This window comes from Ursus americanus, chromosome 14 (assembly GCF_024610735.1).
Source record: "Ursus americanus isolate L20-20 chromosome 14, mUrsAme1.1.p, whole genome shotgun sequence".
NCBI classification, from domain to species: domain Eukaryota; kingdom Metazoa; phylum Chordata; class Mammalia; order Carnivora; family Ursidae; genus Ursus; species Ursus americanus.
Genome location: NC_142140.1, coordinates 60,364,171 through 60,386,371, shown reverse-complemented (window position 1 = coordinate 60,386,371; position 22,201 = coordinate 60,364,171). Strand labels below are relative to the sequence as shown.

The following is a 22,201-nucleotide window of genomic DNA, read 5'->3' as shown; positions in this document are numbered from 1 at the left end:
CTGAGACTTCCTGGGAAGGAGGAGTCTGTCGCGTCCCCTGGGGTGCGGGTCGGCAAGCCAGCACTTAGGCCTGGTCTGTGGTGGGAGTTCCTGGAAAACTGATCAAGTCTGAAAAGATAGTCTCTCTTGTCTGTGCTAATGACATTTTCAAATTTCAAATTTCAAATCTTGTGGTTCTTTTGTGCAAGAATTTACCCCTAAAGGTCAGGTGAGAACACGGCTGGTGGTTGGAGAGCCGCGGAGGGGCGGAAAATGACTTTTCAGGTGGGATAGGTGTGGTTGAAGGCTCAGCGGAAGGGGCCAGAGAGAAGGAGGGTTTGCTGGTGTGGAAGACAGGGGGTAGACCCCTGAGGGGCAGAAGGGGAGGACGCTTGCCGTACAGACCATCTGGGAAGCCTCTGGAAAGCTGGAGGGTGAAAGAGGAGTTTCCACTGGCTGTTCCTCTCGGTCACGTTGGAAATGCGGAAAGCTCTTTCTTAACCGTTCCCCACTTCCCTGGAGGTTTTCGCCGGTGACAGCTGCTGTCTGAGAAGGCCTGTGCCCGTGTTCTGCGAAAGCCTTGCCGTAACCTGTCCCTGTGTCTGCTTCTCGTAGTGTGAAATGCTGGTGCTTACGGGGGCCCAGGGCGAGGCCGGCTCTGTGCTGTTCTCCCTGTTCTGGGCCGTCCAAGGCAGCCTGCTGTCCTGGTGCTACCTGCAGCTGAAGAGCACCGACTCCGCCGCCAGAGGTCGTGCCGCCGACCTGATCGACCAGTGTGAGTCCTGAACCCGCCAGAGCACAGAGCGGTTTGCCTTTTGACTCTCTTCTTTACGGCCTCGTGCTTGGAGTCCGCCTAGGGTTTTCTCTTCTGGGTCACAAGTTAGGCCTGTCCCTGGGTTGTTTTCTTCTTAAAATCGGATTCGGTAGCATGTCTCTCGTCCAGAGTGTTCTGAACGTAGTGGTATGCCTGGGAGTTCTCAGTGTGGGGTCGTACGTCATGCAGCCCTCTGAGGTGACACCGCACTTGTCAGCAGAGCCCGTCATCCTGGCTTTACTCGAGTTATCCAAACAAGAAAGTCTTGAATTTTTAAGTCTAAGGTATATGTGACCAATAATATGGTCTTTGCAGACCCCGAAAATCCTCATGTTTGGTCCCATAAACCCACAGAAAATGCCATGACCTTCCATAGGTTCTGGGAAATGCACCTGTGGGAAATTGAGTCCCAGCAGTGTAACAGGACTGCCTATGGTGCCGCGTGCTGGCTCCTGCGGCTCGGCTCGCGGGGTGGCCCGCCAAAGCCGGGCCTGTTGGGAGCGGAGGGAGACTTCAGCCTGGCCACTGGGCTGGTCGGCCGGTCACTCCGCCTCATCCCAAAGCAGCCAAGGCAAAAAACCCCACTCCCTTTAAAACGGTCCTTGCCGGAGGAAAACACATACTTGACACTTAGTGGTCCTTCTGGTGTGGGATTCCTGCCCCCACGCCTGTGACCCTCTGCAGCTCTGTCCTCACGACGACCAAGCAGGAGACGTGCCTACCGCACGTGACACTGACTGCCGTCTTATGTGTTAGCAGATGTACGGCAGGTTCTGGCAAGCACGAGAGTGATTCTGGAATCCCTTCTGTCACAGTATAGTGGAAAAACCATTGTAGAAAAACTGTGTAATTCGGTGTTTTCGATGGCAGCTCGTCAACTGGTAAGACACAGTGATGGCCTTTGTGATGGGGGTTGGTGACCCACCGCCCCAGGAGGAGTCTGGGTGGACGCTGAGTGCTTCGTTCATCTTCCTTTAGGTAATCTTTCTGCTGGACTTCTGCGCCCTAGACATTTCCCACTGCACGCTCCTGAGAGAGTTCAGTACGCTCGTAGAACTGCTGGGACAGCTCTGCGCTGACCCGGAAGGAGCGCTGAATAAGGTACCTGGAGCGGGCAGTGGAGCCCGCGCTGCCTCCCCTCTTGAGAGTGCTGGGTCCTTATGAACCCCACCTCTGAGATTGCCTCTGAAGACCCCCCCACGTTTTATCAGTGCTTCCCAACGAGGACGAATGGCGGCCCGCGTTGACCTGGCATGGTCAGCGTTGGAAAGGAAGCTGTGTGTAGGTCAGCTTCCTTTCCCAGCAGCTGAAGTTGTATAAAACCGTGTAAGCGCATAACCAGATTGACGTCTAGAGGAGAGGCTACGTGTTGAAAGGCAGATTAGAAGGTTTGGTATTTAACAGAATTTTCTCCCCATTGAACCTTACCGGACATAAAAGATATTTTACTCTCTTCTTTGAGTCTCACAACAACTCTGGGAATAGAAAGGGCATGTAGCCTATTTTAAAGGTAAAAAAGTAAAGACAGAAAGTGGAGAGAGAAGAGAGGATGGGCTCAGATTTGCCAAGGTCCCAAATTCAGTGTTTTTTCCACTGGAAATTCATGTGAGTAGTGATTTGCAAGAAACAGCTCCGTCAGGCCAGGAAACAAGCCGATCACGGAGGTTCCGTCATGCACTGAAAACTCTGCATGTCCTCCGCTGAGGGCTAGATGCACACTGACCTGTGTCTGCAGATGGAACACGGGGTCACTTTAGCCTGGGTGACTGTCTGTCTGCTGTCCGGGCCGTCCGTCTGGGGAGCCAGCACAGAAGCACGGTTCGCTGTGTGGCGGGACGCAGAGTGACCGACGCTTGCTTGACTCGTTTGTGTAGCTCGATGGGGAGACGTGGCAGCAGGAGTGTCCCGTGGTGTTACATACCTGGACGAAGGAGTCTGCCCACAACTATGAAAACAATTGCCACGAAGTGTCTGTCTTCGTGAGCCCGGGGGCGACCTACTTTGAGGTGGAGTTTGACGAGCGGTGTGAGACTGAGAAAAGGTAAGACTCCCGTGGTCTTTTCCTAAGCAATAGTGGGTTAAAATGAGAGAAGGAAGGTAACGGAGATTATGCCTTCCTAGGTATGATTATCTGGAATTTACTGACGCTAGAGGTGGAAAAACACGCTATGACACCAAAGTTGGCACCGAGAAGTGGCCCAAGGTGAGCGGTGCTCCCAGAAGGAGGTAACATGTGCGTGTTGTCAGCCCTTGAGGGTCAGGGAGGCTTGGTCTGGAAGGGAAGCATTTCGCTCACACTTTTGTAAAAGGAAGGGCTATGTCGGCGTTGGCAATGACGGCCGGCCACCTGTTTTGTAGATAAAGTTATTTCGGCACCCAGCCGGCCCATCGGTTTATGGGTGTTTCTAGCTGCGTGGGCACTGCTGAGACCAGATGGCCCGGGAGGTCTAAAAACGTACTGTCTGGTCGTTTGCAGCATAGTTTGCCCAGTGCCTCGTCTCTGTCACCTTGTCCGCTGTGAGTGGCGTGTGTTGAAAGCCCAGAGCGTGTGTTGAAAGCTGGGAGTGCCCGCTGGAGGCCCGCGTGCTCTCTGGGGCGGGAGGGCGAAGTGCTGCGTCCCACCGTTGGCGTGCTCTCTGGTGGCCCGAGTGGGGAGCAGGGGGACGCACGAGCACCGTTGCTGGATGAACAGGGAGTGGGCAGAGGGGCGTCTGAGGGTTAGAAAACGGCCAGCATGCTTCTTCGGCGGTGCAGTCGTGGATTTCATGTTTCTGCTGCTCCCTTGTCTGTCTCTCCTTTGGTCGCCTCGGTGGGTGCGGTGAGACAGGATGGTGAGGATACAGACCGACCTTAGGGTTTCTCAGTCTTGCAGGACATGCGTGCTCCTGAAAGGCGTCTTCTCGAGTGCGTTTGACCTCATGGCTTTCGTGCTTGTCTCTAGAAAGTGACCTTCAAGGCTGGGCCCCGGCTGCAGTTCCTCTTTCACTCTGACAGCAGTAACAACGAGTGGGGCTACAAGTTCACCATCACCGCCTACGGCCTGCCCGACGTGGCCGTGTCCTGGGCGTTGGACTTGCAACTGCTCGTTTCCCGGCTGATGGGGCGCCTCGCTGCCCAGTGCATGGCGCTCAAGTCTGCACACCGTGAGTCTCACACGCATCGGCTCCACACAAGGGCAGGGCGGACGTGTGGACGGGGCGCCCTCACGGGCCCTGCAGACCACACCAGACCGCAGCACAGACCGCTCCGTGCCGTGGCCTTAAAGTGTCTCGGTGTGGACTTTGAAACACATCCCAGAGGATGCTGAGGGTGCCCTGTCCGTAGGGCAGCCTTGTCATCCTCTTTTGGTTAGTGAAATGTGGAAACCAGAAATGGAATAAGTTGTGTATCCTTTAGCCATGTGAACATTTATGTTAAATACGGGCACGTGGATTTTGTCTTAAAGTGATTTCTTCAGCTTAGTTATTAAGTACATCCAAGAAACAAGAATTATAGAATAAAACTTCCTAGTATGTTTTATTTCTATTTCATTTCTCGAGTCTTTCTGACCATAAAAGAAAAATGTCATAGAAATTGCGCAATGGAGAGAGATCAAGGAGAAAAGCCATTCCTAGTGCTAACACCCATAGAGAACTGTTAGTAACGTTTTAATGTATTCCCACCTAGTCTTTTTTTTATGTCTATTCATAAACACATGTGGGTGGGTATTTAATTCTTATTTATTTTATTTTCTTTTCTTTTACAAACTTAAGTTTACACATTGCGAACATTTCGCCATCATCAAACACTTGTGCACGGTCTCTGGTTACTCCCTGGTCCTCAGCTCACTTCATCTCCTGCACTGACAGGAATTTCAGAGGTGCCTGTGACCGAGGCTGTCCCGCAGAAGGCAGCGCTTCGGGGCGCCGTCGTGGTGGGGGTGCGTCCGGGGCGCGTGTTCATGACGCAGCACGGCTCTGTGCCGGGACATGGGGTGGATCCCCTGCACGTCCTCGGAACGCCCGCGTGGTTGAAACCTTCTCCGGGGCAGCCCACAGACTCTCTGTGTCGCGGGGAGGACACAGGGCTCTCACAGGCCTTCTCTTTCCAGAGTTTGGAAGTGACATGGCAGTGCCACCCGCAAAAATGGCGTCGGTCCTGAACTCCCCGCTGTGGAAGCCCGTCTTCAGGCATCAGCTGAGTCCAGAGCTGGGATCCGCGGCGAGCTGGCCCACTCCCCCGTGCCAGGATAGTAAGGAGGTATCTGCGCTTGCGGCGTCTTTCTCCTTGGAATGGAGTCTGTGGGCTGATGGCTTCCGCTTCCGTCATGAGCCCCTGGGTTTGCGTCCTCACCCCACTCAGCGGTTAGCGCCCGGACGGCAGGGGCCGTCCCTCATTCAGGTGGTGTCCACACCGAGCGCCCTGGGGGCCGGCGAGTCCTGTCGTGGGTGCTCAGGAAATCTCCTGACCGAGCTGCTCACCAAGCCAGCTGAGTGTGTTTCTAGCAGCTGCTGAGTCAGACGTCAGAGTAAACGGTTTGTGCCGTACTTTGTGTTCTCTGTGGGACAGCGGCGTGTTACCTGACTTACAAGGTCTCAGGAGCTGGACAAGTTTGCCTGTTGTCTCTTTGCCATCCCCCTTGTGTCCTTCTCTGCTCTGCTGCTCTTCCTCCCTCCCTCATCCACGTCACTCAGTGGGTAGCTGAGAATCCTGGGCTCTTCCTCAGCCTCCCCTTTGACCTCTGTGAAATTTGCCTCCCTCGGGCCCTCTCTTCCTTTGGCTCCGTGATAGCCCACGGTCTTGTCTTTACCTCCAGCTGCGGCCCTGCTTCCTCTATGGGCCTCCTCTGTTCTTCCTTCCCTGGAGAGGAGGCTTTATTCGGGTTTCTCCCCTTCCCTGCTGCCCACGACGCTGTCCTGTCTCGTCTTTTCTGCTGTCACGTCTATGTAGACCCTCCCTGGGGCTTCTCCAGGCTCCATTCCTGTGTCCCTGACCCCCCGTTAGGTGGTTCCGTGTCAGTGTCCCGACTCCTCTTCACTAAGGGGTGGAAAGCTAGGACATGGCCCTCCCCCAGCTGCTCACTGCTGTCACTGTCATTCTTGTTTTCCTCGGCGCTGAGCCACGGCTCCCCGTCTTGTTCTCACGTCTCCCGCCCAGTCTGCCGCCAGCCCTGTGGATACTCCCAGGGGAAGTTCAGCTCCTCCCACCCGCCTTGTCTGCATCTTTCTCCAGGCCTTCATCCTGCACTTGCACTGGGACATCAGGACCTAACAGGGTTTTTTAACCGCTGAATTATCTTGTTATTCCAATGCCAAGCGCCATGAATGGCTCCCGGGGCCCACAGGGTGGAGTCTGAGCTCCTCAGTGTGACAGTCGAGGCTCTGTCCCGTCTCCTTTCACCTTACCTCTGCCTCCAGACCCCACCACTCCCCAGCTGAGACTTCACTTCTGCTAATGGTTTTGTTCCTCAGCGGCCAGAGCTGCTCAGTCTTGAGGGTCCGGTCTGAAGCGCACACCCTCCAGGAGGCTTCTCTTCATCACCGCAGCCTGCCAGGGGCTCTCCTGTGGGCTCTCAGCACTGGGCGCCCCTTCCTGGCATTTGACACTTGATCACCTTTCCCTCTGAGGCGGGGCTGGTGCTCGTGTGCTTAGACGTGCCTCTGTCTGGTCTCCACAGGAGAGTGAAGCTCCCCGGTCTATCCTTCTGCTCTGTTCTAGTCGGCGTCGGGCGCGCTTGGTCGTCTGGATGACTGCGGTCAACATGATGTGTTCTTGTTGTTTTGTTCCAGGTCAAGGACATCCCCGACGATCCCTGCCACCACTTTCTCCTTGAGTTTGCACAGTCAGACCCTGCCCAGACCTTCTGTGGGCCATTTTCAGAACTTTTCAAAGGATTCATACAGGCATGTAGAAAGCAGGCCCCAAAGACAGATATAGTTGCTGGTTCCACTATTGACCGAGCTGTGAACGCCGCCTTCGCTGCTCTGGTGTGTCGTACGCCAGGCTTGTATGAGAAGCTGCAGACACATGGTAACTCACGCTACAGGGGTACTTCTGGTCTGAAGGCCGGTTGCTAAGTGCTAAGAAAGCCTATCTTACGGGAGCATCTCTCAGCAGTTGGAAATAGAAACATACGTCTACAGCTGTAGACCTCGTCCAGTGCTGCTCTGCCAGACAGAAGACGCGTGACCAGTGTATAGTTAGTGGGTTGTCATGTGTGGCGAGTAGCCTTGAGTTTCCTAATCAGCAGGCCACTTCTTTCTCCACAATCCTTGTTTGACGGAAGGAGACCCTAACTTGAGTCATAGTCCTGGGCAGGAACTAGCAGTTGTGCCACGTCAGGTTAATCAGACCAGCTTGCTGCACCTTTGAACCCTTATCTGTGAACTCGGGAGCTGGTAGCTCTGACATTCTAAGAAATCCGGTTAAAGCCCGAGTTGTCTCGGTAACTCGGTGTGCTGATAACCAAGGAGGGACACGTATTCACACTTATCTTTAGACTTAAAGCTTCTGTAGCTTTTGTAGGCTTCCTGGTCGGTAGCCCGCTCCTCACCGTTTCTGTCCCTCATGTCCCCTCGCGATGCCGTCTGCCTCCCGTGTGTGTAGCTGGCAGCCAGCAGGAGGGAGGGCCTCTCTCTCCTTGTAATTTCTCAAGGGGAAAACCTTTGAGACCCCACGTAAAGAGCAGATCAGGCTTTCCCCAGCACTGTGGCAGGGTGTGCGTGGCTTCCTGGTGCAGGGGAGGTGAGCAGGTCGCGGACAGCTGCTGCCGTTTGTCAGTGTTCTGAGGACGGTCGCTGCTGCCCCTGCTGCCCAAGTCTAGATCTCACAGTGCAGAGCTTAGTTCCTGATTTCTCAAACGTCTCCGTTAATCCTCGCTCCCTCAGTTCTCACGATTTCCTTGAAGAAGCTGCTCAAATAATAATCCCTCCACTGAGGCGTGAGTGGTTTATGAGAACGAGTGCCCTGTGGAGACTGTATCTCTGCTGGGGGGACTGCGTGACCTGCCAGGTTAAAGAAGAAACCCAGTGTATGTTTTCATAATCCAATTATAGTAAGAGAGTAGGACGGCTTTTTACCTGTGGGAACTCTCAGTAGATGAAAGCCTTGTGGGTTAAAAGCTGGGAAACAAAGTTCCTGGCTGGTGGCAGGCTCCCCAGCTGCTTTTCAGATCATGTTCAGATAGCACGTCCCTGATTTCAGGAAAGACACACAGTCTGATGTGGGAACGAGAAACACTTCCCTCGGTGCAGGTTGTTTCCAGGATAAGCTACCCCTGGGGCTTTGGAGCTACGGCGGGTCGCCGTTCTTCCGGGGCTGCTCGTGGGTCCTGCCCGGCAGAGCTCTGTGAAGGGTGGGCTCTGTCTAAAAATCGCTCACTTTTTGCATCAGAGATACATGGGAGGAGTTTTTCAGCTAGCCTGTAAGCTGCTTGAGGGCAGGAGCCAGGTCTGTTTTCTCAGCATTGTGTTCCCGGTGCCTGGGATGGCGCCCAGCGCATCCCACGTGTGCCACCCGGACCCTCGCGCTGCACGTCGGTCCCGCAGAGAGCTGCGCGCTGTTGTGGGCTGTGAACGAGCCAAGCAAGGAGCAGGCCTCGTAGGCCTCTCTTTTAAACCAACAACTTCTTTGTTATTTTTCTAATTATAAAAATATTACCCGTTTGTGTGGAAACTTATAAAGTCCAGGAAAGCTTAAAATAATTATCAGTTATAATCTCACCACTTCAAGAACATGTCTGTTAACGTTTTTCTGTGAATCTACCTGGCCTTTTTATGTAGGCATATTTATATGGAGTACGTGTCTGTGCATATATCACATATATATATACACACGTCATGTTTTAATACGTATAGTCTTTTTAAGTAGGTGATTTTGTGTTTACACTATTTCCAAACCAATCTTTTTTACTTAACCTAAACCGTGAACTTGCTTCATGTCAATACAACTTTTTACCTACTCTTTAATACTTTTTATTTTACTTTTAATATTTTTTATATTTTACTTTCATATGTTTACTTTAAATATTTTACTCAATTTAATAGTATGTCCATTTCAGATGTCATTTGCTCGAAGAAAGTGAGTTTGTAGTAACGCAGAGAACCCGTCACTGGTATTTGGGCTTAACTGACCCCCTCCCCCGTAAGCCTCGTGCTACCTCGAGGTGTGGGCATCAGGGGACAGGCTCTCCTCCGTGTTAGGGGATTTAGAAGCTACTGTGTGCTTGACGTTGCAGTACTGAACTGAGTTAACTGAGTATAATCTCATCGTCTCTCCTTTCCCCAGTAAAAAGTGGGGGCAGCACAGCCCTGAGCGAGGAGTTTGCACAGGTGTATTGCTTGGCAGATGGGATTCGAATATGGATGGTAAGATTTTCTTTGCATGTGATTTATATGTATTTTCAGTTTTCCCACCATGGTTTCATGCAGTTAAACGGTAAGCAGCTCTCTTCTCAAGAATATAACCGTAGTAGGAAGTTTGTTTTTGTTTTTCCTGAAGTTCAATGACGCGAAAAGCTCTAAAATAACTTAGAGCCCTTGAAGTCCTAGTGTAGTGAATGCTGAGAACGGAGTAAACAGGGTGCGTCCGTGAAGCCCCAAACACCCTTCGGTAACCCCAGGGCCACTCTGCAGGCCCTCTTCGACTGGCGGCCACTGACGGCTTTAGGTGGGGGTGAGGCCGTCTCCAGGGAGAGGCCTGCCTGCGTGGTAGAGCATGGCTCTGCGGCGTCGCCTGTGGCAGCCGTGCAGGAGAGGGCGGATGGAGAGACTGACTGTTGTGTGACTGCGTGATGCGACATTACGGTGTGAGATGATCGTGTCATGTTGTCGTGCAGTGAGCGAAGGATGTCAGCCCGTGTGTCAGCTGACACGTGGCGACAAGCAGAAACACATCCTAGAGGAACCCACAGATAACGTCGTGTCTCGTAAACACTCCCACAACACAAGTCTGTGTCCTCGTAGGCATGTAAATTTATCGTGAAACTCTTCCAAGTCATTGTATGGTGACCCTCAAACTCAGGAGAATTGTGTTTCTTTTTCTTTTTCTTTTTCTTTTTTTAAAGATTTTATTTTTATTTATTTGAAGAGATAGAGACAGCCCGCGAGAGAGGGAACACAAGCAGGGGGAGTGGGAGAGGAAGAAGCAGGCTCCCAGCTGAGGGGCCTGATGTGGGGCTCGATCCCATAACGCCGGGATCACGCCCTGAGTCAAAGGCAGACGCTTAACGTGCCCCTTGTGTTTATTTTTCTTAAGTGTGGAGCTGGATCCCTGTGTATTATTATTATGGTCCTGGACTCACAACCGTCTGAAGTACTGTGTAGTAACTGGGGGGAACTGCTGAGTCCTGGAGAGGACGGGCAATGAGATGGAGAGCAGGAGACCAGCTGTGGGTCTGGGACGAGCATGGCAGCTGCGCCTGAGTGGAGGACGGTCAGGTTCCGTGGCTGGTGGGCGTGGTGCGCAGCGGTGTGGTGTCCAGGACCCTTCCCACGTTCCCGGCATGGGGACTTGCTGGGCAGTGGAAGCATTCCCAGACTGGAGACGGTGGCCTTGGAGCTGGCAGTGGGGGGTTTGCATTCGTTCTGGGACATGCTGAGTCTGAGGACACACAGGTGATCTGAGACGCCTACCGGATGAGCCAGTGAACCTGAGAGAATGTAGCAGACGTGTCGGAACAGAGACACGGGTAGCTTTGAGTCATTGGTGATGAGATGTTTTAACGTGCGAGGACGTCTACCCAGGAACCAGAGAGGCTTGACCGCGATCTGCAAGGATTGGAACGTGGGTGGTGCCCAGTACATACTGGATAGGTAGATGGAGACCAGAATGAACAGTCTCTTGAGAGAAACTGAAAGGTATTGTCATCAGGATGGTGTGAGGAGGGTCGGAACGGTGTGTGGAGAGAAACTAAGGCAGTAGTAGCGTCAGGACCACAGACGCTCAAAGTGAGCGTTCGGCAGTTGACGAGGCACCACGTGGGCCGTGCTTCTGGTGTAGTGTCGGACCGACGCCGGCCTTCTCTCCCAGCGAGGCCTTCTGCCTGGGCTGTCAGCGCCGTGGCCTGCACTGCGACCATCACCTGTGCTGGTACTGGGAGCACCGTTCTCTGCCTGGCAGGCTCAGCATCGCTTGCAAGCGTCCCTCACACAGGGTAGAATAGAGATCGAGTTTCGGTCCAATTCATGTAGCAAACTGGGTGTGTAACCCCAGCAAGACCCGTCACTTCTCTACACCTCCGCTTCTTTGTACTAGGTTGGCTTTGGATAAGGGCCCCTCCAGCTCCAGTGTTCTACATTTTGTTTAAAGATTTTATTTGATAGAGAAAGAGAGAGAGAGCGCACACAAGTGCGGGGGCAGGGGAGGAGCAGACTCTGTGCTGAGCAGGGAGCTCGATGTGGGGCTCGATCTCAGGACCCTGGGATCATGACCTGAGCCGAAATCAAGAGTTGGACGCTTAACCAGCTGAGCCACCCAGGTGCCGCACGATTTTTTAAGTAATGGGATCAGGGGTACAACTCCCTCCCAAACAACACGTAGTTCAAAGGAAGGCGGTGTTTTAGAAATACAGTTAGACAGCGTCAAAGCCTGGATTACTTCTAGGGCAAACAAAACAGCTGAGCCCTGTGTCCTCAAGAGCTGGACCGTAGTTGTACCGTTCTCCGTGACGTTGTGCTGTGTGTTGGACGTAGCTAGCTGTGGCCGCGCTTACAGCCCTGCCTGGACACTAATAGTGTGGCTCAAACTCTCCCCCCAGTTGGAGATGAAGCAGAAGTCCCTGATGAACCTGGGGAATGAGAAAGAAGAAAAGCACGGGTCCGAAGCAGCAGAGGTGAACCCGGAGAGCCTGGGTGAGTGTGCTGAGTCCTCTGTTACACTTCCTAGGAAGCTTATGACCCGTCGTCGAGATGATTGTGTTTGAGAGAAAGTGAGCAAGAGAGAGAGAGCGCACAACCGGGGGGTGGGGTGCAGAGGCAGAGGGAGGAGCAGACTCCCCGCTGAGCAGGGAGCCCGATGCGGGACTCCATCCTAGGACCCCGGGATCATGACCTGAGCTGAAGGCAGACGCTTCAGCTACTGAGCCTCCCAGGCGCCCCTCTTGATAGGTTTTTAAAGTGTGCTGTCAGTGAATGTTCAGTGAGATGAGGGAATTACTATTAGTGTCTTCGTGATATCACGGTTGTGTTAAAAACTCTTACTGTTTTAGAGAAATGTGCTGAAACTTTTAGATGAAATAGTGTGATGCCTGCGATCGGCATGGATGTAGTCCGAGGAGGGGGTGGCTGGTGAAATGAGACTGGCCTTGGGCAGGGCCGGGGTGCGTGATGGGGTCCTTGCAGTGTTTTCTCTCTGTATGTTTGAAATGTCCACAGTAGGGCGCCTGGGTGCTCAGTCAGTTTGAGCGTCTGACTCTTGATTTTGGCTCAGGTCATGAACTCAGGGCCCTGGGATCCAGCCCTGTGTGGGGGCTCTGCGCTTAGTGGGGCATCTGCTTCAGATTCTCTCTCCCTCCCCCCCCCCAGCAAATAAATAAATAAATAAATAAATAAATAGAATCTTAAAAGAAAACGTCCACAAGAAAACTTCTTTTTAAATGTACTGACAGCACTGGGAAGATCTTGATTTGTGTAATGACGTAAGAGTTTATTTTCTTCAGAAGATGTGTAGGTCACGTTATTTTTTTTTTATTTTTAAAGATTTTTTATTTATTAGAGGGACTGAGAGAGAGCACAAGAGCACGGTGAGGGGCAGAGGGAGAGATGTGTCGCTTTATTAATGGAGGTATTTCTTGTCCTAAATTGTGGAGTTTAAAGGATTATCTTCTCTGCAAAAGTAAATAAGTTGAATTTTGATTTTTTTTCATTACCTTCCTTGCTTTCTGCATTTAGCAAAAGAGTGTATTCAGAAGAGTCTCCTGTTACTAAGATTTTCGCCCGTGGGAGTGAGTTCAAAAGAAAGCCGTGACAGGTTGGCGGGTGCCGATGACACGGATCACCTGCAGCCACAGGACAAGCGCCCGCGGACGAGCTCTGTGCTGGAGGAGCACTTCCAGGCCTCTGTGTCGCCCGGGGAAGCGGGCGCCCCTGCCGCGGGCGACGGCAGTCCCGGCTCGGACGCGCAGCTGAAGCTGCCGCCCGGCAGCGGCCCCCCTGCCGCCGAGCTGTCCTCTGCCACCGCCGAGGAGCCCTCGTCCCCTTCTGCCCCCGCCCGGCGGCCTCCCTTCACCCGAGGACGACTCCGGCTGCTGTCCTTCCGGTCCGTGGAGGAGGCCAGGCCAGCGCCCACCGTGAAAGAGAAGTACCCCGTGCTGAAGGACGTCCTGGACTTCATCAAGGACCAGTCCCTCTCCCACGAGAGGTGAGCTGCAGTGCCGTCCCCGTACCCGGGCGAGTCGGGCTCAGCGCCCGCGTCGAAGTGAGCAGGGAGTGCTGGAAGGGGAGATCGGGATTTGTGTTAGGACGTTCAAGACAAAATTGGGCGATTCATTGTTCCTTTCAAAGAGGTGTTTCCTCATGGAAGATTTGTACATTACACTGTATGTAAATTACGTCTCAGTAATGTACGCTAGGGTTAAAAAAAAGGAACGTTTGTTTTGGAAGCTGTCATTTATAAATGTGTCTTATTTTAATCCTGGGAGAAACGTAGGATTTGAGATTTTCTGACAAAATTATCTGTCAGCAGGCCTGCATCTCTGGAAGTATTGCAAGTTTAAATAATTTCCTGCCCTAAGAATTAAAGCTTTGTCTCCGTGGGGCAGTAAAAACCTCAGGGTTCCTTTTTAACGACTGAATTTGCGAGTTTGGGGTGTCGGGCTCCTGTCTCGGCAGAGCAGGGATGGGGCACCGTGGCCCCAGCGCGAGAGCTCCTGCTGTCCCTGACTTGCCGTCTGTCTTCAGTGTCGTGAAGGTTCTTGCCTTGAGGAAAGCCCAGGCCCAGAGCATCCTCGAGGTCCTGAGGGTCATTCAGTACTGCACGGAGTCTCTCGGACAGCCCCACTGCTTCCATCCGCCGTGTATACTCTTCCTGCTGGAACTTCTGACCTGCCAGAAAGACTTCACCAAGTAAGTACAGCGTCTGCGAGGAGCACAGGCACGGGGACTTTCAGAGAACCCGAGTCGTCTTTAGTTAGGAACTGTCGTTTCTATGTAGGATGCAAATTTATGTTTGTGGTCAGTTCTCTCATCGCAAGGAGAAATGGGTTCTATGTTTATAGTGAGTAAATACTGGAAATCTGTTTATTCCTCCTGACGAGTTTATCAGCTCTGCTTTCCCAGACGGTGAAGACTGTCCCACACCCATCAGTTGGCTTCGGGAAGCTGTGAGCTCCATTCGATTTTCACTTACAGTAAGGACATTAGTCTGAGCACCTCACAAGGTGGTTCTGATGACCACTCAGGAACTATTTCCTGAGCGCCGACTGTGCCAGGCACTGTTGTAGGTGATGGGTGTGCGTTCTAATGGGGCTCGTATTCTTTCTATTTAAGATTTTATTTATTTGCGATAGATGGAGAGAGTGAGACAGAGTGAGCGAGCACAAGCAGGGGAGGAGGGGCAGAGGGAGAAGCAGGCTCCCCACAGAGCAGGGAGCCCGATACGGGACTCAATCCCAGGACCCTGAGCCTAAGGCAGACACTTCACCCCCTGAGCCCCCCAGGCGCTCCTCCTGGAGCTTGTATTCTACTGGGGAGAGACAGATGATAAAGAAATCCCTCCATCCCTCCATCTGTGTAATGTACCCATCCCAGGCACGTGGTGACTTCATACAGAGTGATGTTCGGGTGGTCAGGGAGCGGGCTGAGATGGATGAGCAGAGGGGAGAGCACTGCAGGCGGAAAGAACAGCGCAGAGGCCCTGGGGTGAGGGCTTGGCCCCAGGAACAGCACAAAAACCGGCGTGCCTGAGTGAGGGGGGTGGTAGGAGACCAGCTCAGGAAATGAGTTGGGGCTCAGACGATGCCAGTCTTTGTAGGACAGGCTCTAAGGTGTTTGCGTTTTGTACTGAGTGGTGGGTGGGAGACCCCTGGGGAATCCCAGGCCCAGGGGGAACCCACTGTTTTACGTTTATGAAAGTTGCTTCTGGCCACTCTGTGGGGAAACGTGGACAGAAGCAAAGTAGTTGGGAGATGGTGCAGTTGTCCAGACGGGAGGTGGCCAGCTCTGGACCCCAGAATGGTCTTGGAAGCAGAGAGAAAGGCGGGCACTCCGGATCTGCTTTGGAGGTAGAGTGGCCAGGACGCAGCAGTGGGTCGGGTGTAGAGGATGGACAGAGGGACCGTGAGGAAGGAGCCGCTGGGTCGTGATAGATTTTACTGAGGGGAAGAGCATGGAAGACACAGATTGGGGCCAGAATCAGACGTTGCTTTGGCGTATTAAGTTTGACCTGCCATTTTCATATCCAAGTAAAGGTATCCAGGGAGTAAAGCTAAGGGTCTGAGGTTCTAGAAAGGAGCCAGGGCTAGGGCTAGAGTTTGGATGCGCTCAGCTCGGAGATGGTCTTTACAGCCGTGAGACTGGATGATCAAGAAAGAGTGCAGAGATGGACAAGAACGGGCTCGGGACTTCAGAGCCCAGGCGAGGAAGGGGGAACAGCTAAGCAGATAAAGAAGGAGTGGCCATCAGAACGAGATCCAGGGGATGACGGGGTCATGGAAGCCAACAGAAGAACGCGTCAGTTGTGTCAAATGCTGATGTGCGAGGTGGTGCCGCAGAAGGACACACTGGATTTGTCTGCAGTCCTATGGGAGCCACGGGGCCAAAAGCCCAGCGGGACTGGGTTGAGAGGAAAATGGGGTGTGGGGTCAAAGGGAGGGAGAGACCACAGACAATCATTTCAAGAACCTTGGCCGTAAAGGGGAGCAGAGGAAAAGGCAGAATGGCAGGGGACATGGGCTCAGCTGAGGGTTTTTAAGATAAGGTGTGAGCACATATCATACGCTGGTGAGAAACATCAGTCCTGACACACACTTGATGCAGGAAGAGAGGGCCCATCGCCCGGCAGGCGCGGACGCTCAGGGGTCGGTTTGGACAGAGCTGGGACACCGTCTGTGGGGCAGCAGCGGCACGGCGCCGATGGAGCTGCAGGCCGGTTGGTTGGTTTGGTGGTGCAGGGACGGGGGAGCCTGTGTGGTCTTTCCGTTTTTTAAAATTAAAATCGCGTAGTCCTCAGCTAAAAATGAAGGGCTGGGAGAAGTCGTGGCAGTTCAAGGAGAGGCAGGAAGGGTTGAAATAGTGACGCAAGGTGAGGAAGCCGCTGCCTGCCTGACTGTTCCGAGAGCTTCTTTGAGAATCGCGCTCAGGGATTTAATGTGGCGCTCCTCAGCCTCCAGCAGCACGGCGCCGTCTGGTGCGGGCGCACGACCTCTGCGGCCCGTGTGTGGAGGGAGAAGGCAGCGGGGACTTGGCAGTTGCTCGGGTGAGGTGACGGTGAGGGGCCATGGGATCTCAGCTGGGCCTGCAGCAGAGGGGAGCGAGGCAGGGCAGCAAACATGAGGCAGCGTCATGGCTTGGGGCTCCTTGGGGTGGAAGACGCTGTTGTGGGGTGGGAGGCAGAGCAGGACGCCTCAAGTCAGGATTTCAGAAGTCCTGCCGTCACTGCGGTGACAAGGTCCGAGACGTGCCCGTCAGACTGGAGGTGTCGCTGGCAGAGACGCTGGGGCGTCGTTCTCGTGGATCTTGAGTCTCTCGGGGGACAGCGGTTGAGGTGGAAGAGGCAGCGAGCTTGATGCTGAGGTCGCCGGTGAGGGAAGGAGAGGGTGGGCAGGGCCGAGGGGCCTGGCTGAGGTGCCCAGCGAAGGTCCGGGGGCCGTTAGGTTAACACAGACAGCAGCCATTGTCTTCCCGCACTCCCGGCCCAGCAGGCGGGCTCCATGCGGCCGTGCCGTCGCTCCCTGCAGTCATGGGCTGGCACTGACTCCGGCCTCCGTGCCACTTTGCTCAGCTGCTGGGCTCTGTGTCACGGAAGGAATCATGACGGTGAAGTCAGTGCGGTTTTGGCAATTAAGTGATGAGTGCTTTCCTCTGTGTCTAGCTACTTCTCGCACCTGGAGGGCTGTGGCGCACACCTGCACAGAGAGATTCGAGACACTTACTACCAGCTCGTTCTGTTTCTGGTCAAAGCAGTTAAAGGATTTAGCAGCATAAACGACAGGTACTGTATCGCTTCATTTCTAGAGAACACATGATTTCTATTTCTGCTCACTTTACAAGAAATACACGTTTGGTGCTGAAAATGTGCAGAAACACGGAGTAAAAAAGAAAATGATGATCCCTGACGTTACCATGCGGAGCTCATTGCGTGAACCTCCTCGGATACTCTGTCCCGGCCTTTTTTCTGTGTGCTGTGTTGTTTTTCAAGGGGATGGTTCTTGGTTTATGTGAGAATGTATGACCTGTTCTTTTCAGTTTTTTGTGTATTGTGTGCAGTTTTGAGACTCGGGTGTGAAGCGGTTCCCCAGTCTCGTCTCTCGTAGTTGGTTTAGACAGAATCCTTAAATCGGATGGGCTTCCTCTCCGTCTGCGATGAAGGAATGACCTATGCTAACTTGGGGCCGGCTCCATATCAGATGTGATTTATACGGTCCGTCCTTGACCATAAAACGCCCCGAGGCAGCTGTGGCGGAAACCTTGCATCGTGCTTCTGGGACTCTTGCCCAGCTGTCCTTGGAGGAGGGCTTGTGTGGAGTGTAGGGAGTCTGCTCTCTCCTGCAGACACACCAGGGTCTGACTTGCGTTCTGTGTCGTCCCCGCTGGAGACGGCAGCCCAGGTAACACGCACCTTCCTGGGCTCCTTAGGTCCTTGCTGCCCGCCCTGTCCTGTGTGCAGACAGCCCTGCTCCATCTTCTGGATATGGGCTGGGAACCCAGCGATCTCGCCTTCTTTGTGGACATTCAGTTACCACATCTCCTCATGAAGATGTCACAGGAAAATATAAGTGTCCATGACAGTGTGATCAGGTAAGAACCCAGTCCCACAGCCCGCAGTGCCAGGAGCGGGGTTTCAGGGCCCGGATGCTGGCCTTAGACTCCCGTAGCGCATCCTGGCTCTGCCACGGCCCAGCCGGGTGACCTTGGGCCACTCATTTGTGCCCACTGTGCCTCCGTTTCCTCCTCCTTGCGCCTGGAGGATAGTAACGGCACCTCCCTCACAGGGTCGTTGTGAAGGGGAAACGAGTTTGTTTCTCAGGGTTGACAGCAGTGCGTGGAAGTGTGTGGAAGGTGGTGGTGGTGGGACCGTGAGGACGAGGATCCTTCACATTTTTGGAGACCCTACTCCAGCTGTCAAATTGGAGAACACTTTTCTTTATTTTTTGGTTATGTGTTTAGAGGGTTGTAACGTCTTGCACATTATAAGGACTTAAGATATGAGAAAAAATAGTGTGCGGATTTTCTTTCCTTCCCACGTGTAATGAGTGTCTCTCCACCCTGCTCGAGTCCGCTTAGCTCTCCGCCACTCGTGTGCGTGGAGAAGGAAGGCACGGGCAGAAGAGCAGCAGAAATTAGGGAGTCAGTGTTAGCACAGGTTTCACTTTCTCAGACATTCTGGGCATTCTGGAAGAGGAGCTGGAGCTGTGGTGTCAGGGCCTTAGAGCAGCGGGTGGGAGAGCCAGTCCCCGGGGCCTCCTGCCTCCCTCGAGTGCTGATTCCGCCAAAGTCCCTGTGGCTGCCGCGCCCGGCATAGGAGGTTCAGCACACGGTTGTCGGGGAGCTACACCCTGCAGGTACAACCTTTCAGGCTCTGTTCCGGAAAGGGCATCTCCCTCCTGCTGGTTTGTCCTGTCAACAATCTAGCAAACCCTGGGGCTTTGGAAACCAAATGCACATCTTCCCCTCAGAAGTTTGAAAACCGCTCCGTCTGTTAGCCCTGTAGGACACAGAGTCTGTGACCCAGCCCTTCCTAGATTATCCGGAGAGGTAACTTTTTCTCTCTTTGTGTCCTTTCAGCCAGTGGAGTGAAGAAGACGAGCTTGCCGATGCCAAGCAGAATTCAGAATGGATGGACGAGTGTCAGGACGGCATGTTTGAGGCCTGGTATGAGAAAATAGGCCAGGAAGATGCAGAGAAGCAGAGGAAAGTAAGACCTGTCAGCTGGAGTGATGGGAAGTGACTGGCTGGGGGTGTGGGCAGGAGAGTCTGCCTGGGGCAGCGCCATGGGCTGTCTCCCGGAGGGCCCCCAGTGGCAGGCAGTGCACACCCTGGGAAGGCGGCTGTCACCGACTCTGCCCTGCAGCCTCAGGGTGGGGGTGGGGGGCCAACCCCCGGATTGACCACGCTCAGAGCACGTGGCTCCCTCCTGTAGAACTGTACACAGGGCGTGGGCTCGTGAGGCTGAAGCATGACGTGAGGTGCCAGGGTATTAACTTACAGTGAGAGAGAGAATTGCCGAAGGCTCTGGGCTCTGGTGTCCCTGGGCAGCGTGCTCTCTTCCTATAGGTGAATAACATGGAGCCACGTGTCCATCACAGGCTGCCCGCTGAGCGTGGGAGCGGCCCCGTGCACACACAGCCCGAGTCACGTGGTTCAGACGCACTGGGGCACCAGGCTCAGATAGCCCTCTGAGTCCGTCTGCGTATGACGTGTTGCTCCGTCACCACCAAACTGTGCCAGGCATCCCTTGCCTCGGATTCATTCGCTTTGTTAGTGTCGCGTGCCTACTGTGTGCCAGTGACTGCCCACGCAGCACCTCTGGTGCTTGGATGGAGCACACGGAGGCGGCCTCTGCGATCTCTCTCTCGTGTGTTAGCGTCTACCGGGGGGTGAGGTGGCCTATCTGCTTTGATCTCCTGCGGTACGGCGACTTAGTGATTCATTTCCCGTCTCTCCGGCTGTAAAGAGAAACGGTACCAAGGCCTGTGGCTGCTTTCCAGTGAAACAGCGTGCTCAGGGTGCGGCGCCCTTGCTGTCCCCCCAGAAGGTTTTCTGTTTAAGTGCCAGCAAAAACAGCGTTTCTTAGTGTCCTTGCATCTCTGAACACTGCCCTGTCCGACCGAGTGTGCAAGCTAGCAGTCTGGATGTTGTTGACCTCTCCTTTCTGCGACCCCGAGTCCACTCTGTCCCCAAGGTGCCACCCCTCTGCCTCCTTAGCGCCTCTCAGGCCTGCCCACCTTTCACAGCTGTCTCGCCCACAGCGCCGTGCAGCCCTTACCCCATCGTGGGGCTGCCTTGACAGCCTCTCTCATGGCCGGTCTCCCTGACTGTGGCCTGGCCTCCTTCAGTCCATCCTCCATCAGTAGCCGGGGGAACTTTTTAGAACACTCAGAATGGTCTCAGTGCTCCACCCTTCTCCTGCTCTTACGTCACCTCATTCTACACCCGGGCACTGAATTACCACCGGTCTCAGAAACCGCTGTCCTGCCCTCTCGTGGCTTCCCGTAGACCTCGCCACGGATTTTGTTTGCTCACCCACCGCCTTTACCCCCACCCAGCTGACACCTGTCTGCCACTCAGGTCTCAACTGAGGAGTCACCTCCATGACCTTCCCGACAGCCGCTAACGCGCTGGCAGGGTTTTCTCGGCCCCCTGGCTTTGTCCGTCAGAGCTGCTGTCACGCTGCGCGGTCACTCGAGGGGACTCCTGAGTAGACGCCAGGCTCCCCCATCTTGTCACCCGGCACCTGGTGCCGCGCGGACGAGGTGTGGAAGGGTGTCCTGACTGATGAGTCACGGTGTGCATTTCTCCCTACAGATGCATATGTTCATTGCTCGCTACTGTGACCTGCTGAATGTGGACATCTCTTGTGACGGGTGTGACGAGATCGCGCCCTGGCACCGCTACCGATGTCTGCAGTGCAGCGACATGGACCTCTGCAAGACCTGCTTCCTAGGTGCGTGCTGCCCCCAGCGGGGTCTCTCTTCTGTCTTCTGTGGCTTGTCGTTTATTTAGGGACTGCCCAGTGGTTTTCTCTGACCCGTGGGCACGCAGGACGACAGGCTCCAGACCTGTTACCTGATGTGCTTCTGCCTTCCGTCCTGCGGGGTGTGGACACTTGATAAACACACAAGGACCGCAGAATGTACGTCCAGCTGAGTTTCCACAAGATTGTTGCTCTGTGGGAACCGTGCAGAGTTTGCAGGGACTCAGAGACACGCACACAGAAGCAGGCCTCGGAGGTTCTCGGCTGCACTTGATGCTGGGTGCTGAGGTCCGGCAGAGGGACAGTCGTGAGCAGCTGAGGTCTGCGCACGGCCCGGTCCTGAAAGACACAGCCCCTGTCCCGGCAGCACCCCCAGGACAAGGGTGTGTGTGCTGACTTACGGATGAGGGGTACAGAGTATTCTAGAAGTGTTGGGAAGTAGTGACAATCGCTGTTGCAGGGAAGGCTTGCGACGAGGTGGGAGGCGGGATGGGAACTGGTCTCTGAAGATCAAAGTCCGAGCTGGACGATGTGAAGGCAGCTCATCAGCGTCTGACACAGAGCCAGTCCAGGGCAGAGGCGTGAACGTCTGTGGTGTGTCTGGGTCAACGTGCTCAGACAGGTGGGGCCCAGACCCCGACCCCGGGGCTGTCGGCTGAGGCGTTTGAGTGAATCTGTCGACAGTGGGGCTGACGTCATCGGAGTTCTGCTGGAGGAAAGCGGCTCCGGCCTTATGGGACTTTCCTTTGGGAGTAGGTCACAGCAGTGACCAGGCTCTTGGCAGCAGGAGCAGAAGTGGGCCAGGTGCGACGAGTGGTCAGCAGGGTCTTGGGGGGGACCACACGGGACACTAACACTGTTTCTCACTCACTGGGTTTGAAGTTGTGGAGTCTGTTTTCCTCTGTGATTCTGGAATGAAGACATGAGAGCAGAAGCCTGTTCTCTCCTCAGTGCTTGTTAACGGGAATACAGAGCAGAGGACCGGACGCACGGGACACAGCGCAGTGGGCACGCGGACTTGTTTCTGCCGGATGGTGGTGGTGATGGGAGTTGGTAATACATCCCATCAGACGCTGTGTGGTGCTGGGAAAGGGGGTCGGTCCGTGGTACCGTGGCTGCCGAGTTCTGTGCCGAGAGTGCTGTTGGTGTGCTTGGAGCCACTGGGCAGAACGCCCCGGTCTCCAGAAGATGCCCGTGGCCCCTGACGTCCTGAGCAGGCACCGGCAGAGCTGCGCTTCCGGATCCGCTGGCGTTTGGAAGCCAGCACTTCTGAGAGCCCTGTGCCGGGTCCCCCTCACACTGGTGTTCTTTCCCCAGGTGGGGTGAAGCCCGAGGGCCACGGAGACGACCACGAGATGGTCAGCATGGAGTTCACCTGCGACCACTGCCAGGGCTTGATCGTCGGCCGCAGGATGAACTGCAACGTGTGTGACGACTTTGACCTCTGCTACGGGTGCTACGCGGCAAAGAAGTACTCCTACGGGTATGCTCGACGCCTCCCTCGCGCCTGCCTCTGCTCTCTGTGCGCGTGGCGAGAAGGGCCTCGGGGCCGTAACAGGTTTCACACACGCGCAGGCGAAG

General features: G+C 54.4%; 1 protein-coding gene across 6 annotated transcripts in view; it reads left to right on the top strand.

Moving 5' to 3' along the window:
- Window positions 1–22,201, top strand: part of ZZEF1 (zinc finger ZZ-type and EF-hand domain containing 1) — a 98,156-nt gene that overhangs the window by 42,125 nt on the left and 33,830 nt on the right. For 2 of the 6 annotated variants that reach the window (XM_045804840.2, XM_045804839.2), the window contains exons 19-35: window positions 595–754; window positions 1,553–1,674; window positions 1,772–1,894; window positions 2,668–2,834; window positions 2,915–2,996; window positions 3,735–3,936; window positions 4,884–5,032; window positions 6,562–6,802; window positions 9,059–9,138; window positions 11,529–11,622; window positions 12,661–13,129; window positions 13,669–13,833; window positions 16,799–16,918; window positions 17,563–17,724; window positions 18,712–18,841; window positions 20,452–20,590; window positions 21,938–22,103. In XM_045804840.2, coding sequence (XP_045660796.2) covers window positions 595–754; window positions 1,553–1,674; window positions 1,772–1,894; window positions 2,668–2,834; window positions 2,915–2,996; window positions 3,735–3,936; window positions 4,884–5,032; window positions 6,562–6,802; window positions 9,059–9,138; window positions 11,529–11,622; window positions 12,661–13,129; window positions 13,669–13,833; window positions 16,799–16,918; window positions 17,563–17,724; window positions 18,712–18,841; window positions 20,452–20,590; window positions 21,938–22,103 — 2,771 coding nt within the window. Of the gene's footprint in view, window positions 1–594; window positions 755–1,549; window positions 1,675–1,771; window positions 1,895–2,667; window positions 2,835–2,914; window positions 2,997–3,734; window positions 3,937–4,868; window positions 5,033–6,561; window positions 6,803–9,058; window positions 9,139–11,528; window positions 11,623–12,660; window positions 13,130–13,668; window positions 13,834–16,798; window positions 16,919–17,562; window positions 17,725–18,711; window positions 18,842–20,451; window positions 20,591–21,937; window positions 22,104–22,201 lie in introns of all 6 variants that reach the window. The other 4 variants (XM_045804837.2, XM_045804835.2, XM_045804836.2 and 1 more) reach the window with 3 other exon arrangements.